This window comes from Musa acuminata, chromosome BXJ1-1 (assembly GCF_036884655.1).
Source record: "Musa acuminata AAA Group cultivar baxijiao chromosome BXJ1-1, Cavendish_Baxijiao_AAA, whole genome shotgun sequence".
NCBI lineage: Eukaryota > Viridiplantae > Streptophyta > Magnoliopsida > Zingiberales > Musaceae > Musa > Musa acuminata.
Window position 1 is genome coordinate 3352343 of NC_088327.1, and position 15419 is coordinate 3367761.

Consider the following 15419-nt stretch of genomic DNA (forward strand, 5'->3'; position numbering starts at 1 on the left):
TTTGGCTGATAAAGACTTTGCTATATTATCATAAGGTTTGGATCAAAACTTGCCTTCACCCTTATCCCTTTATAATATATATATATATATATATATATATATATATATATATATATATATATATATATATATATAATAATAATAATAATAATAATAATAATAATAATAATACAAAGTAATATGCAGAACCTAACATTGTAATGACCTCAAATCTTTCTGAGTTATTTGATGAGATAATAAACCAATTCCACAATCTAATACATTAAGATACTTTGAAGCTACTTGAAACCACATGTTATACTCATAGATTGATTATCTAGTCATCTCTGCTGTTAATTCAATTCAATCATGCCTTAATATTATAAAAACTATATCAAGAAACATATCTCCAACTTTACAATGTCAAATGTTCTGTATACATATAATATATGAAGCTTATAATTCAACAACACCACATCATGTACATTGGCCATCTTTTATCACTCCCTCGAACCCAAATGAATGAATCAAGTGATGATAGAACATTAGAAGAAGAGTTGATCCTTTCCACCTTGGAAGCTCGTACCTTCTCCAAGGTTTGCCATTCCTCCTCCCAGCATACGCTGTTCTTCCAACCCTGTCTCCACTACCATTCCACAGTCATCCCCACCAACTCCGGAGCCCACTTCTATAATTCTTGGGTTGTACATGTCCTGAGGGAAACCAAGCAAGTTGTAATGGTATGCTGCCAAATTAAGGAGCGTGTCTAAGCTGTTGCCATCTTGCTGTGGGTCGACAAAGGCGAATGATGAGGTTATCTGCTCATAGCATCCATCTTCCATCTGCTGCTCGTTCTGAGGATGGGATGACTCCATGTATGACGAGAAGCAACCGACGTTGTGGTTGTTCTCCTGCTCATTCTCCATGCTGCACCTCATGGTATCCCCCTTCTTCTTGTGGAAGACCCTACACAGCACCCAGTCTTCCTGTCACGGCAAAACAAATCCTATCAACCAAAAGATCAAGCTCTCTACGATCAAGACATGCAGTAGCTGTACCTTTGGGGGTGTACAAGGGGATTCTAATCTGAATTCATGCATGACCCACTCGGTCTTTATCCCATTTGGGGCTCTCCCGCGGTAGAACACCAGTGTCTTCCTCATCCCCACCATTGCATGGGTTGTAGGCTCGTAGACTGTGCGATCTTTACCGGTGGCTTTCCAGTATCCCGACCTTGTTGCTCGGTTTGTGCGCGAGCCCGTGGTGTACTTGCGGTCACGAAAGCTGAAGAAGTACCACTCGTTGGCGCTGAGCTTTGCCACCTCTGGTTTCATCATACGTTGCACGCAGACATAATGTTACATGAATGCAACAAAGTGTACGTAATCTAGTGGAACAATGCATGTGACACCCAGTGAGTAAGACCGGGTTGGACTCTTGTAATTAAAGATGATAAGACAAACTAGATCCTGGAGCTTCTCCTCGATAGTAACAAAAACTGCTCTTGACGTATTCTCTCGCAAGAGCTGATGATATAGAGAGGAAAGAAACATCTAAGTGGAGAAAATGATGATCATGCTTATAAGGTGTACATTCTTTGTAGATAAGGATCCAAATCCATGGATGACTACCAGGCCATATCAAACAGTCGAATATATCCTAGAATCATCTTTGCAACCTATAAATCTAGAAGGTGAATCACCTGGAAGCTCCCATGGCTCTCGAGTGTGCAAATCCACCTCCACCATGGTGTCTCCGGAGACTCGTTCATTGGCTACCTTCTTTCGGAGATAGTGGCAGACCAGCTCCTGGTCACTTGGGTGGAATCTAAAACCTGGCGGGAGAGTCGACTCGATGTCCCTTAGACCCATATCTTCTCTGAAGAGGTACGAACAGAAGAAGGATGAGGAGAAAGGTGTTGATCTGATCTGGAAAGGTCTTCCGGCCGGGGAAGAAAACCGAAGGAAAGCTTAAATCCTTCACTGGAGTTACGGGTACTTATAGATAGAGATAGAGATAGATAGATAGATAGATAGATAGATAGATAGAAAGATAGAGAGAGAGAGAGAGAGAGAGAGATGGTTAGGTCATGAAAGCAGCCTGTACTATTGTATCGTAATCCCCGTCATATCGGCAAAGGAGGCGTGCACAGGGGTCGTAATCTCCGGGAAGATGCTAGCAGACGTCCATGGCCACAAGAAATCTCCTCTGAGAGGTTAAAGAAGCCCACTTGATGTGCAGTATTAAAAATAGGAAAAAATGAATACATATTTAGGTTGGTATATGCGAATTCAGACGACCATGACTTGTTGCATCCAGGAAAAAGGATCGGCGAAACTTCAGTTTGATTTCAGACGACCATGACGACTTGTTGCATCCAGGAAAAATGATCGGCGAAACTTCAGTAAGATGACGGCGCAAGGTGGGACATCGACGCCACCTGTGCATAGACAGAAATCTGCGAACCTTCAGCAAGATGACGGCGCAAGGTGGGACATCCAGGCCACTTGTGCATAGACAAAGAAATCTGCGAACCTTCAGTAACTCCATTACTATAATCCGTGGAACAAATATTCCGCAGATGAATGTGACGGATTTATGCTTCCCTCCGTGGTGAAAGATAGGATTAAAAACGAGGCTTTCTGCCAGTTTAGGGTAGGAGAGAATCTATGAAGAGACCGGAGTCCATCAGTTCTGTTGTCAACATGTGTGCACTGAGTGCCCTCTCGAAAACATAGAGAGATGCAGATGACGATAAATGAACATTGCTTTGATGGAGACAGAAATCATGCATCAAATAATGCAGGCGGCTGACAAGTGTACTGAGTAAACAACAAAGTTGCACTGCATGTTTTAGCGGTGTTGAAATCGAATGGCAATCAATCAACCTACTCTAATACTAAATCACAAACTAGTCCAAAACTGATTGGATTCAAATCGTAGCAGATGTATTCTTCCTCGATTAGGTTAATCAATTCAGATCAGATCAAACTAATTTAAATCAAAAAATATCAATCCAACCAAGTTTATTATATCTTAAAATTTGATCGTAATTTCATAAATGACGGATCAAATTGAATTGAATTATTTATTTATTTTTAATTACTGAAAATTACTAACAAACTAGTTTGACTTATAATAATTCTAATTGAATTAAATCGAAAATTAATTCGAGTGAACCGATATGAACACCACTGCTCTATGCGTCCAACCTGGCAGCAATCTTGACGGTGGTCGGTCCCAATCAGGAGAGAGATGTGCAACTAAGAGAGAAGAAGCACATCATCGTCGGTAAGGTCATCATCTGAGAGGCCGGAAAGAAGCGCATGCAATAATTGAACTCCATGATTTGGAACCCCAGTTTTGTTCGTAGCAGAAAGAGAGCTCGATACTCTTCCTTTGTCCCAGCAATTAATCAGGCTCCGATCGATAGCACCTGCTAATTGGATTCAGGACCTACTACGACTTACCACTTGCGAAGGCGACAAATGGCACCACCGTGGCAGCTTCCTCGTCATTTACGTATGCATCATCATGATAACAGTTTCGATCATTGCGAAAAGAATTAACACTTGCAATTATAAGAAGATATAATATAGCCATGGAATTTTTAGCATGTGTCAGTGGGACGCACCTGCTCCCTCGTCAGCTTCATCGCCGTCGTCGTACGTACAGCGGTGATGGAGGAGCCACAGTGGACAAGCAGCCTTTGCTACAAGATAGAACGAAGACGGATGGATCCATCTGTGTGTGACAGTGAGATGAAAAATGCTACGCAAATCAAACAGCAAATCGCCTGCTCGTTTGGTCCCCATCGTGTCATGAGATGTGAGATGTTGATGAACATACGTATCTCTCTCTCTCTATTGAGACATCCGAACATATATATATATATATATATATATATATATATATATATATATATATATATGTATCTCTCTTGAATTCGAATTCACACGTATATACTGTGTATATACGAGCTTATCTTATGGCCTTATTATGTAGTGCACGTATAAATGTGATTTTGTAAGCGTATTAATTCATGTGTTCGAGGCGATCGAGTTTCGTTATACTTTGATGATTGATCTGAGAGTACGAATCTCAATGAGAAATATGTAAGACATCTTCCGAATGTATAATCCTCTCATGATACATCATCATCAAACCGTCTTAAATGTTGAATTTTTTGGATAAGAGATTTTAAAATATTAATGTATATAATTTATTTATATAAATAGAAAGATTATATTTGGTGAAAAATAAAATAATTTGGAGCATATTTGGATATGTATAAATATTTTTTGAGCTTGAATTCCATCTTTGCCATTTATCTTTTACAAAAAAAAAAAATCTAACTTGAAGATAGTCCATATTTGTTTTGATTTCATCAAAAAAAAAAAAAAAGGCACCACAGTATCCCCAACATCTGCCTTGAAGTCGATCTTCTGAGCATTATCTTTCTTATGACAAGATCTAATTTTGTGTTTGTGTTTGCTCCAATTAGTCTCATTGATTGGATAGTGAAGTTGCTTCCAGAGATATGCATGTCTATTTGTTTGCTTCAAATTAAGATCTTGCCCTACCAATATAAATGCCATTATTTGGATGGCCCAACTGAGTTGGAAGCCTTGCGTTTAAGAACAAAACCTCCTCTTATCTTTGTTCGCCATCAGCACCAAGTAGCTCATGTTTAATATGCTACTTTGATTGATTCCAATGCCTTTGGACGCCATGATTTATTAGGTGATCGGCCTATTGTCATGTCAGTTCCTTTCTGAGATTTTCTTTGTTCCTCTGTTTGAGTTACATCCCACCGTTAATGGCGACAAAGGAGGAACAGACAAAAATCCTCCATACCTCAGCTGCATTTGATCTGTTAACTTATCCTAATGAGCCAATCGATTCCAATCATCTCTTTTCTTTCTTCTGTCAATATATAATTTTGATAATTTTAATGTTTTTATCGATAAATATTTTACGTTTTCTTTAGACAGTATCCTAAAAAATAATAATTATAAAAGAATAAAATCTTAAAAATTAGCATTTGGTTTTTATCTCGTGTATATTTAGATTTTGATAGAGGAAAATAAAATGCAAGTAATATTTTGGGTCCTGAAGGTATGAGTGGAGATAATCCATAAATCTTATAATTTTCTTCGTATATTCTTTTGATTTTGAATTCTTTTTCTCCTCCCAACAGTAGAGGAGTTACAGGAGAATTATATTGATCCAATTCTACAGGAGAATGAGTGATCATATTAATTTAGATCATTACTAATAGTGTTTTGGCATGTTAACCTTTTGGGTGCTATTTGTAGATTGATTTCTACACTTTGGAATTGATGTTGTCGTCTATCGTCATCTCATTCTCCGTACAGTGATCTATATGAGAACAGATTTAAATGCTACGAACCTAAAGCTACGCTTGGCATTGGTGCTGGGGACTGTCTTTATGGCTTGAGAAGTTGGGCAAGAGGTTGTCTACAAGCAAAAATGTAGGACAGATCGATGGCGACTAGATTCTTGAAAGGGAAGCATGCATGGCAAATGGGCATTATTAAGCTCGTGAAAACTAAGTGCAGACTATTTTATTGGGATTAGCGGTCCTCCAACCCTGTGAATTTCCAGTTAGAACAATGAGGCCTTCCTACAGAAAGCTTTTATTCGTTCTGAGAGTCAGAAGAACGAAGCTAAGACGAAAGGAATCGGAGGATTTAATGCTTCAGAAGTTGCGCCAAAGCCTGCAGATTCAAATCTTTAGACTTGTTGTAGAGGATAAGCCTGCAATGACACCTAGAACAGCAATGAACAGCGAGGACAAGCGTCCTTGTTGTCATGTTCTCAAGTTGCAGGCGGCAGCTTCACGAGAACTCTCCCTCCCAGTCCCACATGAGATGCAAGAGGTAAACAATGCAAGAAGGAGAGTGGCCATGGCTGAGATAAGACACAGCTGCTAGTGTGTTGCCGTCATGCTTCCATGATAGCAAACAGGGAGTCTTGTTCCTAGCTCGCGGCCATATTCTTCCAGGCTCGAGCTCAGCTGAGTAGCAGCAGAAGGACGACAAGTAGTACTGTAATGACAGGGATGAATCTACGAGAACAAGCAGAATGATATTAGGTAGAGGATGTTTCCGACTTCCAATGCTGCTTCGCAAGTCTGGAAATAGGTCTTTGGTTAGAACATGTTTGATAGATCTATATAGTAGTTTCCGAAATATATATCAAATTCAGACATTTTGTTTGCAGCCAATTTAATTGCTCAACAAAATGTAAGCATGCACTTTAACAGCGAGAGCATTAATATTCTTTCATCTCCTCTCTTTCCGAGCTAATTATATATACTACTTTATATTTGGATCCTATTAATATCATGATATTTGTACTTAAAAAATTTATATTAAGATTCATATAGTTTTTAAAGTGAAACAAATAATCATATTTATCCTAACATCCTTAGCTGCATTGACAGAAAACATAACATGTGATATCATATACTAGTTCGATGTGAAAACGATGGACAAAAAGATATTTTTTTCCAACATGTGATGTTGAAATTATTTTTTTATCGATAAAATCATTAAAAATAAAAAGAACGTTGAAATTATCTTTTTTGTCCAATACTTTCTTGTCAATCAATTATATTGTGTTATGTGTTATGTTTTTTTCAATATAACTGACGAAGTTATGATAAATAAACTTATTTATTTTTAAAACTATAAAGATCATAATATAAATTTTTTTAAAGTACAAAGACTATGATATTATAGGATCCAAATACGGGCAATATATAATTAACCCTCCCTTTGCTAACTTTAAGATTTGTAATATTTGTAAATGCAGAAAAGTTGATAATATCCATTAGAAACTTATATAATTATTCCCTAATAAAATATATAGACATTTAATTAGGAGTTAATCTTAGCTGCTCACCATCAAGGCTTCTGGCCAGCCCAAGTTTATCTTTTTTTTATTAAAATGTAGAATGCAAGAAATTTAGCTATCTTTTCTTTTTTACTTGGTAAAAAAATTTTGAACTTAATAGCAGGTTATTGGGACAAAATTTTATTTTCATCACTTATCTTTTATTAAAAATATATTAATTTATTAACTCTCTTTCTCTTAGAAACTTTTGAGACATTCCTATTTGGAGTAGTGTGTGAAAAGAATGTTGTTTGAGTAGCTGAAGAAATGCTTTTGGATTTCAAATCAAAACAACATGTAGTTTAATTTTTAATTAATAATTTTAATAGTTGAACATTTGTCTTATCATTATTTTCATAAGAAATGCTTGAGGAAGGGTGATTTATAATTACCCACTACAATCACTGGCCCCCACAATACCCACATAGGTAGATGAAGTGGTCGACCGAATCCGGTAGGCAAAGCAAATAAATTATATATGTATATACATAAATACATATATATACATATACGTATATGTATTTATATATATGTATGCATGTATATATATATACGCGAGGTGGCCGCATAGGAACTTATGATACGGGAAAGGGCCGAACGAAGCGAATCAAAGTACGTCTTCCGCCGCGATCTGGAAACCCTAATCCTTCTACGCTTTATGCAAAAGGGCCTGTCGATCTCCAATTCGCCGTTCTCTCCAATCCATTGAGGGGATCGTTATGGCAACGGAATCGGCTTCGGCTTCGAGCTCGAATCCCTCGTCGTCGTCCCTGTACTCCTACCCGGCCACCACCTACTTCCCTCTCCCGTTTCATCTCCAGAACGCGGACCCTGCGGCTCAGCAGCAGTATCTCCCGCCGTCCCAGATCCCACCGCCCGTTAAGATCCCCACGATGGCGCAGACGTTCCCCGTTCCGGCCCCCGTCGTCGCCGGGATGTATTCGCTTCCGCAGTTCCAGCAGGTTCGGCTCTTCCTATGCTTATCTTTGCTGCTTTTGCAATTGAAATTTGTTGTGAAATTGTTAGCGGAGTTTGATTTTTTTTGTTGTGGCGTGGTGGTGGTTGGTCTTTTGTTTCCTTGATACCCTGTAATGGTAGTGAAACCGTTGCGTGATATTACGCCAAAGAGGGAGTTGTGAAGTTCAAGATCTCCAGTAATTCATAGTAGGGTTCAGGAGGGACGTACTGTTTATATCTAATTCCGATTTTCCATCACAAAAAAAATATATAGGAGCTGTAAGTCCTGAAATGTTTTCTACTGCAATCTTTTGCCTTTATATTTTGATTAAATTCACTAATAATAATATAAAGCCTAGACCACTTATGACATCGATATTAAAAGTGATATTAACCAACAAATATACGGTGGTATTATAATGGTCATTGAGAAAATTGCACTTTCCCCATGAAGGGTCCAAGTGTTTATTAGTGTGGATTTCTAATTATACGTGAATTGATTAGGACTTGATATATGTGATTTTGTATTTTGATGAAATTATCGATAAACATCCTTGTTGTCCTTGTTGTTTTACTTGCACATTGTGCTTGTTGTTTGTTATGAGGTGAAGGGGGTGGCTTCACCTGCTTTGAGTCGTCTTTCCTGAGTACCTGACGAAGTGGGTCCTCTTCTAGAAGAACCTAGGAAGAGATTTGTCAACCACTAGGTTAACAGGAGGACAGAGCAGATATAGCATTAAGCATGATGCCCATTAACTTCTTGTTTCAATTGAGTTTTCCATCCAGACAATAAATCTTTTATTTTTTTATCATTTGTAGGATGGTATTCCGTTTTGTTTCATACATGAAAACCTCTTTCTGAAGATCATGGGATGAGATTTCTATCTCAAATTCATGCCTGTTCCTACTTGGTGATGGGATTCACAGGGTGAAATTAAAGGGTTTTGATTGGTTGAGTTTTTCTGTTTCTGTAATTTCTTGTGTATTTCTCTGAATTTCTAACGGGTGACGTGAACAACTTCATAGTATTAGAGAAGATGTATAAGCAGATAAGTTATTGATGTTTTTATCTCATACGTTTGCTAGGCATTAAAAGGGTTAAGGTATGCTAGTTTTAGTTGCTAGTAAATGGGTATCTCCATGTTTGATCCTTAAAGTTCTGTTGTGTGTGTTAGTTATGGAGATTGTGATACACACTTTATGGATTTTCTCTTCCAATTTTCAAGGTTTTTAATGTAATTACTCTATCTAAAACAACAGGCACAACAACTTTTTCAACGGGATGCACAAACCATCACTCCAGAGGCTATAGAGGTTGTGAAAGCTGCACTTGCAAATAGTGAAGTTGACCATAAATCAGACACAAAAAAGAAAGCAATACCACGTAAAGCAGCTGGTCAGAGTTGGGAGGATCCAACTTTGGCAGAATGGCCAGAGAGTATGATCACTAATCAGATACATAATGTCCTAATACCATTTTCTTCTTTATGTGTATTCTCAGTTTGCAACGATCTGATGTTTGACTAATATTGTTGAAGCGGTGCATATATAGTGGAAGGTTTAGTCTTGATTTAGCTTTTAACATACCTGCTTCTCTATTTATTCTTGTTCTTCCTTACATTATATGATGAAATTATTATTATTCTGTAAGTCAATCTTTTAACTTAGCTTATGTAATGGTAGAATGTAAGCGATAGGATAGTGGGGAAGAGAGGAGATAGGTTTGGTTTAACAGAAGTGTATTGGTATATGATATTGACTGTCAGACATCCTTTCTGCCTTCAAGTGAAGGTTTCATCTATGGAGGCAAGCCATTTGTGCCTACTTTGGTATATGATGCACAATTTTTCTGGTTCCATATAACAGCATATGACCATATATATCTACAAAAAATAACTGATAATTGACTTTAACACGAAAAACTTGACCAATCTTTCAGCAATTAAAATTTTCACTTGCTGAAAATTATACATTGTTAAACACAAAATTTTGGGCAACTACATTGATGTCCATGTAGTCTTGTCTTTGTTAGCTATCCCTTATGCACTGTACTGATATAATGGTTTGTAGCGAAGAATATACTTGGGGCATTTTGAGTTTTATGGAGCTTGGTGACATAACAAGGTTGCTCCTTTTAGGACCTACGTAACTGGAGCATGATTCATGAAAACTATCTCTCTGTTTGCAGGTGTAAAGCTGCACACATTAATCCTTGAACCCCTCTGTTGACATGAGTGGGTCTAATGTTGAAGAGTAATTCAGACATGGGGTTGAAGTGATTTAAATTTCATAACGCAATTCGGAAATTGAACTTCTGGTTGACCAGATTTTTCATTAGAAAAACAGTTATTTGAGGGGCAATAAATGATGCTTTTTTGTCACTTGTTACAAGCACTTTCACCACTATACGCTTTTATTCACTTGCCATGTAATAAGTTTCTTGTGGTAACTTTTATCAATATTGTGGAATATCTCAACTCTCGTGCTTATTGATATGCAGATGATTTTCGATTATTTTGTGGAGATCTAGGCAACGAAGTCAATGATGATGTCCTTTCAAAAGCATTTTCAAGGTTCCCCTCCTTCAACATGGCAAGAGTGGGTTTTTGTTCAGTCATACTCTTTAATATTTATTTTCATGCTCTTGTTCCTTTGTTGATTGGTATCAATGATGCATTCTTTCTTTTTGGTTGAACTTTGATTCTCTAGATGTTCTGATTTAGGGTCTGGATAAAATACCTGGACTCAACTAGAAAAAAGAATTATGTTGGGGCTGACAGGTGAAGTTAGCAATATCACCTGTGGGCTCCGTGGTTCAGATTTGTGGGAAAGCCACAAGATTCTATCGTTCACCAAAATCTATAGTTAAGAAGGACATGTTGCAAGGGGATAAAATGGGAAATATCGGGACCAGAGTTCGGGATAAGAAGCTTAGAAGGAAGGGAAAGTCATTCGTATGTGTTGAATCTGTTACAGATGTAAATTCCTAATCCAAACCCTTAAACTGACACATGAGGAAAATATAATCAGCAGCATTTCTCTTTCCTATTGTTTATTCTTCTGCCAATGTTTACTGGAGTTTGAGATGATTAGAACTGTACAGGATCCATATACAAACTTTTGGTCAACCAGAAATGCTATATTATTAGCAATACACATCTCTAACTGCAGTTGAACTACTGATATTAGATACAACTAAACAAACTTATCTCTCTGTATAATTCACAAAGATATTAAATACAACCATATTATGATCACATCTGAATTATACCTAATACTAAGAGATTCTGCAACTCTTAGTCTTGCCCTATATTCAGTAGGAAAAAGCTTGATTCAAGCTTCAATGGCAAGCCCATGCGCATGATTTGGTTTATGGAGGAGAATTTGATTCTGTGACTTGAACCTTGGCCACCAAGTTCACACTTTCCTGAATTTTAACCTTAAGTTTATTCAATTCTCCAGGCTGCACTGGCTAATTGTGACAATTCCCTCATTTTAGTTTGTTTTAGGTTAATGATGTTAATTTGGATATCCAATATGTAGATATAATAACTTGTTGATTTGAAGTCTTCTCTCCCAGGTGATAAGAGACAAGAGAACTGGAAAAACCAAAGGTTATGGATTTGTCAGCTTTTCAAACCCATCAGACCTTGCAGCAGCTGTCAAAGAAATGAATGGCATGTATTTCCTCTAATAATGCATGAGGCATACGTTTGTTGTGTGCAAAATAAAGTCTAGTTAATTTGTGGCTTTCTTTTCATTCCATACACAAATATTGCAGGAAAATACGTTGGAAATCGTCCTATAAAGTTGCGTAAAAGCACATGGAGGGAAAGAACAGATGTTGAAGCTTTGGAAAGGCAAAAGGTACACATAAATTGTCTTTTGGCTAAATCTCTGATTTTTTTTTCTAAACCTAGTTTATCATCTTTACTTCTAGAATTACATTCAGAAGAAACCAAAACTACCAAAGAAAGGTATTCTGCACAAGTGAAGCTTCAAGATCACAACCTTGACTTACGCATGAAAACTTGGTATGTCATGTTGCTGGTATTTATTATCATTGTGCAAGTTGCCTCCCTATGCATTTTGTGCTTGCACCATTGATATACTCTTGAAAGCCATCAATGGCGCCATTGGTTCCTTTGGTTTTATGAATCATGTGATTGCAGACCATTTCAGATTATACTAGAATGGTTCCATACAATGTAGTCAAAGGCGAGAAGCGCTAAAAGGCGCCAAGGGGCCAAAACACCCGAGGCGCTTCCCCGAGCAAAGCGAGGAGCTACCGATTATTAAAATTTTAAAAAATATATATCATGATTAATATATATAATCACTAAAATAAAAAATAACACAGAATGAACAATTATATTGTTCAAAGTTATATTAATAAAACAATTAACGAACGAGGAGGATGGAGAGGGGGTTGCCCTGAACTGGGAGGTGTGCAGGGATGAAGGGTCTAAGGAGGAGAGGGAGGAGGAGGTATGGGAGAGGGGTGGCTATCTGATTGTTGTTGGTTGGGTTGCTGTCAGTTGGGTGGTTGTGGGTTGGGAAGGGAAGATAGAGGAGGAGGTTGTTAGTGAAGCTGGCGGGTGGCCCCAATGGAGCAAAGGGGGAGAAGACACTAGTCGCAGGGGTGAAATGATGATACAGTGAAGGCCGTTGGCATATGGAGAAGGGAAGATGCCAATGTAGGGAGGAGGAGGCTGTCGACACAGTAAGGGGGGAAGACGGCTATGACAAGGCAAAGAAGAGGGGACGTTGGCAGCAGGGGGAACGAAAGAAGACAATGGAAGATGTTAGCCACAGGGGCATAGCGAGAGCGGGGAGGATGGCTACGACGAAGGTGGGGGGAACAGGGAGTGGAGACGTGATGGGGGGAGGGGAAGAGCGCTGTGAAGAAGGGGGGAAGATGTTGGCGGCTATGTCAAAAGAGGAGGATAGACAGGGATACCGACAATGTGCTTGCTGGAGGAAGACGCTGCTACCGTCGTCATTCTCCAATGGAGAGGAAGATGCTATTGCTGTTGTCGTTAGCCATTGGAGAGAAAGATGTTGTTGTCGTCGGTGTTCGCCGATGGAGAGGAAGACGCTGTTGTCGTCGTTCGCTAATAGAGAGGAAGATGCTGCTGCCGACGCAGAGGAAGAGCTGATGTTCGCTGATTAGGTTTCCACAAGTTGTCTCGTTGCATGCGTGTGTCGGGCGGGGGCACGGTGCAGGGTTGGATCGAACAAGATCCAGTGAACTTGATCTTGCCTGATTTGAACCAGGTGGGTGCTAGGGCTGCCTGGCACCTAGGCTCAAGCGTGCGCCCAAGTGAAGGTACTCGCCTAGCCCAACTATCGGGCCACACCTCGCCTTGCCTAGGCTTCTACGCGAGTGCCTGTTGACTTCACTGGTTGCATGCAAATGTGATCTTGTTCATCATTCTCTTGTTAACAAAAAATGGCTGAGCAGCATGCCAAGTTCATGCAGTCTGTGGGGCAAAGCAAAATGTTGTCCTGGACACATGCCTAAGCATTTATCACATATTGCTAACTGGTACATAGACATTGTGCTTCAGTATAAACAATTTACCATGCTGCTATTTTTCTGGCATGACACTCATTCTCGAAAATTGTGAGAACTCTGTCCTGTTAAGACAGTTGAACTGTTATAGATTATGTGCACCTGAGGTATCAACTTAGCATGATCATGAGAAACACAGTAGATGAATACAGTGCGATAAGGTGAATCCATTTTTCTGGCATGTTTTGGCAAAGTAGTAGAAAAAATTAATTTGTTAACTAGTTAGCTTCTTATGTCGCTGTTTATTTTAAAAGTATATAGTATATTAGATCTTTCAATTAATTTATATCTGAAGCTTCTATTTTTATTAGCACTGTCTTGTTCGTCATGGGTTGATTATACATTAAAACTGATTTCTTTGTATCATGCACGACTAGTTCATGAGACCAGGAAGTCCCCTAAATGCGTAACTGATTACTGATGATTCAGGACATGGGGAGTGCAGTTGGGACATAATCAACCTTTTTCAAGTGTGTTCAATTTTGGATTGTAGAACTGTTGCATTGCACACCACATTGGCATGTTATGCACTTAAAAGAGTTGACTATGGAAACCATGTGTATTTACCAATTATATTTCTTTCTGTATTTATTTTAGTCATTTCAAGCCAGTATGGTTGCAAAATATTGATATCTATTTGTTCTTTGAACAGTTTTCGCAATTAATTCTAGAGAATATACAACTGAACTCATCTAGAGTGCAATTTGTGGTGAATGACGTGCTACAAAATTTATGGGTGCTTTTGTAACATCGAGAAGCAATGTCAACTATTTACCTTCTTGATGTAAGAGAAGTTGGTGTGTTTTCAGGTTCATGAATTCTAAAGATGATTCTTCTGAAGATGTCCCGTATTGTAAAGAGTTCATAATTGCATGCAATCTACTTACTCTTATTTCTATGTCCTGTTAGAACTTTTGCTGGCTGTTCAAAAACTATAAATGCTGGTCCCTAAATATTCATGTTAATAATAATTTTTATTTTTTTAATTTACTCCTTTTACGGATAAGTGGTATATAATCCGGCACAATAGATGCGGACAGCGGGACAGAGAAATAAGAGGCATGTTACATATCGGCATCCATTGTGCATATAATTTACTCCTCCTATGGATAAGTAGTATATAATCAGGCACATAGAAATATGATTAATCAGGCACAATAGTGCATATAATGCATGGTTAAATAGTATATAATTAGTGCATAAATCCTTGACCCCTTGGACCATTTAACTGCACATTATATGCACTAATTACTGAGGCATGTTGTGCGAATACTTTGGTGAGTGTCTTTATGCATTGTTAAGAGTAAACATTACTGTTGAATTATGTTTGTACTTCATGGTGCTTTTTCATTAGATTGTTTGTAATTCGTACCCTGGTCACTCTTGGGATGGAAGAAGTCTAATCATGCTTTGCTTACTTTAGGTATGAAATGTTTGGGTTGTTGAAGTCTATACATACATTATGAGAGTCTTAGATTTTGCTTACTTTAGGTACGAAATGTTTGGGTGGTTTTAATGTTTGATCCAAATCAATCCATGTATATGCAGAAAGAGTGGATGGGATGTTGGTCTTTATGGTTGTTGAATGCAATGGCAGCTGGGCATCAATTAGACTGCTACCACAAGCGCTTGTAAGTTTATGAAGCGTCATTTTGTTCCTACAGCTTTTACTTGTTCTGCATTGAGAGCTTAGTTTTCTCTGTGAAAGAGTTGGAAGAACTTAAATAGGTTCCAATTATATCCATCATCAGGATATACCGTCTCGATCGGTGTTTACATGTTTGTGTATTGAGCCGTTTCGGACCATATTGGTCGGTATTCTTATTATTACTTTTTTGGTAACCAGGTGGATGTCGGTATTATATCGGTTCGGTTAATTACGTTTCCATTTGCGGTGTGGATCGACTGGTACGTACGGTGGTAGATGGTCAATGTTTTTGACTGATCGAAAGGTGACACGCGGAATCGCAGATGATAAAATCAATCG

General features: G+C 38.3%; 2 protein-coding genes across 6 annotated transcripts; one reads left to right on the forward strand and one right to left on the reverse strand.

The window, feature by feature from the left end:
• Positions 1 to 418: 418 nt before the first annotated feature.
• On the reverse strand, positions 419 to 1926 carry LOC103989033 (protein CUP-SHAPED COTYLEDON 3-like). Its single transcript, XM_009407770.3, has 3 exons — positions 1682 to 1926; positions 1038 to 1303; positions 419 to 965 (listed from the first exon to the last, which is right to left on the reverse strand). The coding sequence occupies exons 1-3, from the start codon at positions 1848 to 1850 to the stop codon at positions 525 to 527; spliced, it is 876 nt and encodes a 291-aa protein (XP_009406045.2). The 5' UTR covers positions 1851 to 1926; the 3' UTR covers positions 419 to 524.
• Positions 1927 to 7474: 5548 nt separating this feature from the next.
• LOC135609821 (uncharacterized) lies at positions 7475 to 15419 on the forward strand. 5 transcript variants are annotated; one of them, XR_010485979.1, is made up of 8 exons: positions 7475 to 7862; positions 9118 to 9295; positions 10358 to 10455; positions 11438 to 11534; positions 11639 to 11724; positions 11798 to 11891; positions 14981 to 15063; positions 15279 to 15419. XR_010485979.1 is itself a non-coding variant. In XM_065103709.1 (7 exons), exons 1-6 carry the CDS (start codon positions 7620 to 7622, stop codon positions 11849 to 11851), a joined length of 756 nt encoding a protein of 251 aa, XP_064959781.1. In that variant the 5' UTR covers positions 7475 to 7619; the 3' UTR covers positions 11852 to 11891; positions 14981 to 15210. The 5 variants fall into 5 exon arrangements, 4 of the variants coding, with proteins under 4 accessions (XP_064959781.1, XP_064959662.1, XP_064959730.1 ...); XM_065103709.1 differs by lacking the exon at positions 15279 to 15419 and having other exon boundaries at positions 14981 to 15210; XM_065103590.1 differs by lacking the exons at positions 14981 to 15063; positions 15279 to 15419 and adding an exon at positions 13810 to 14081.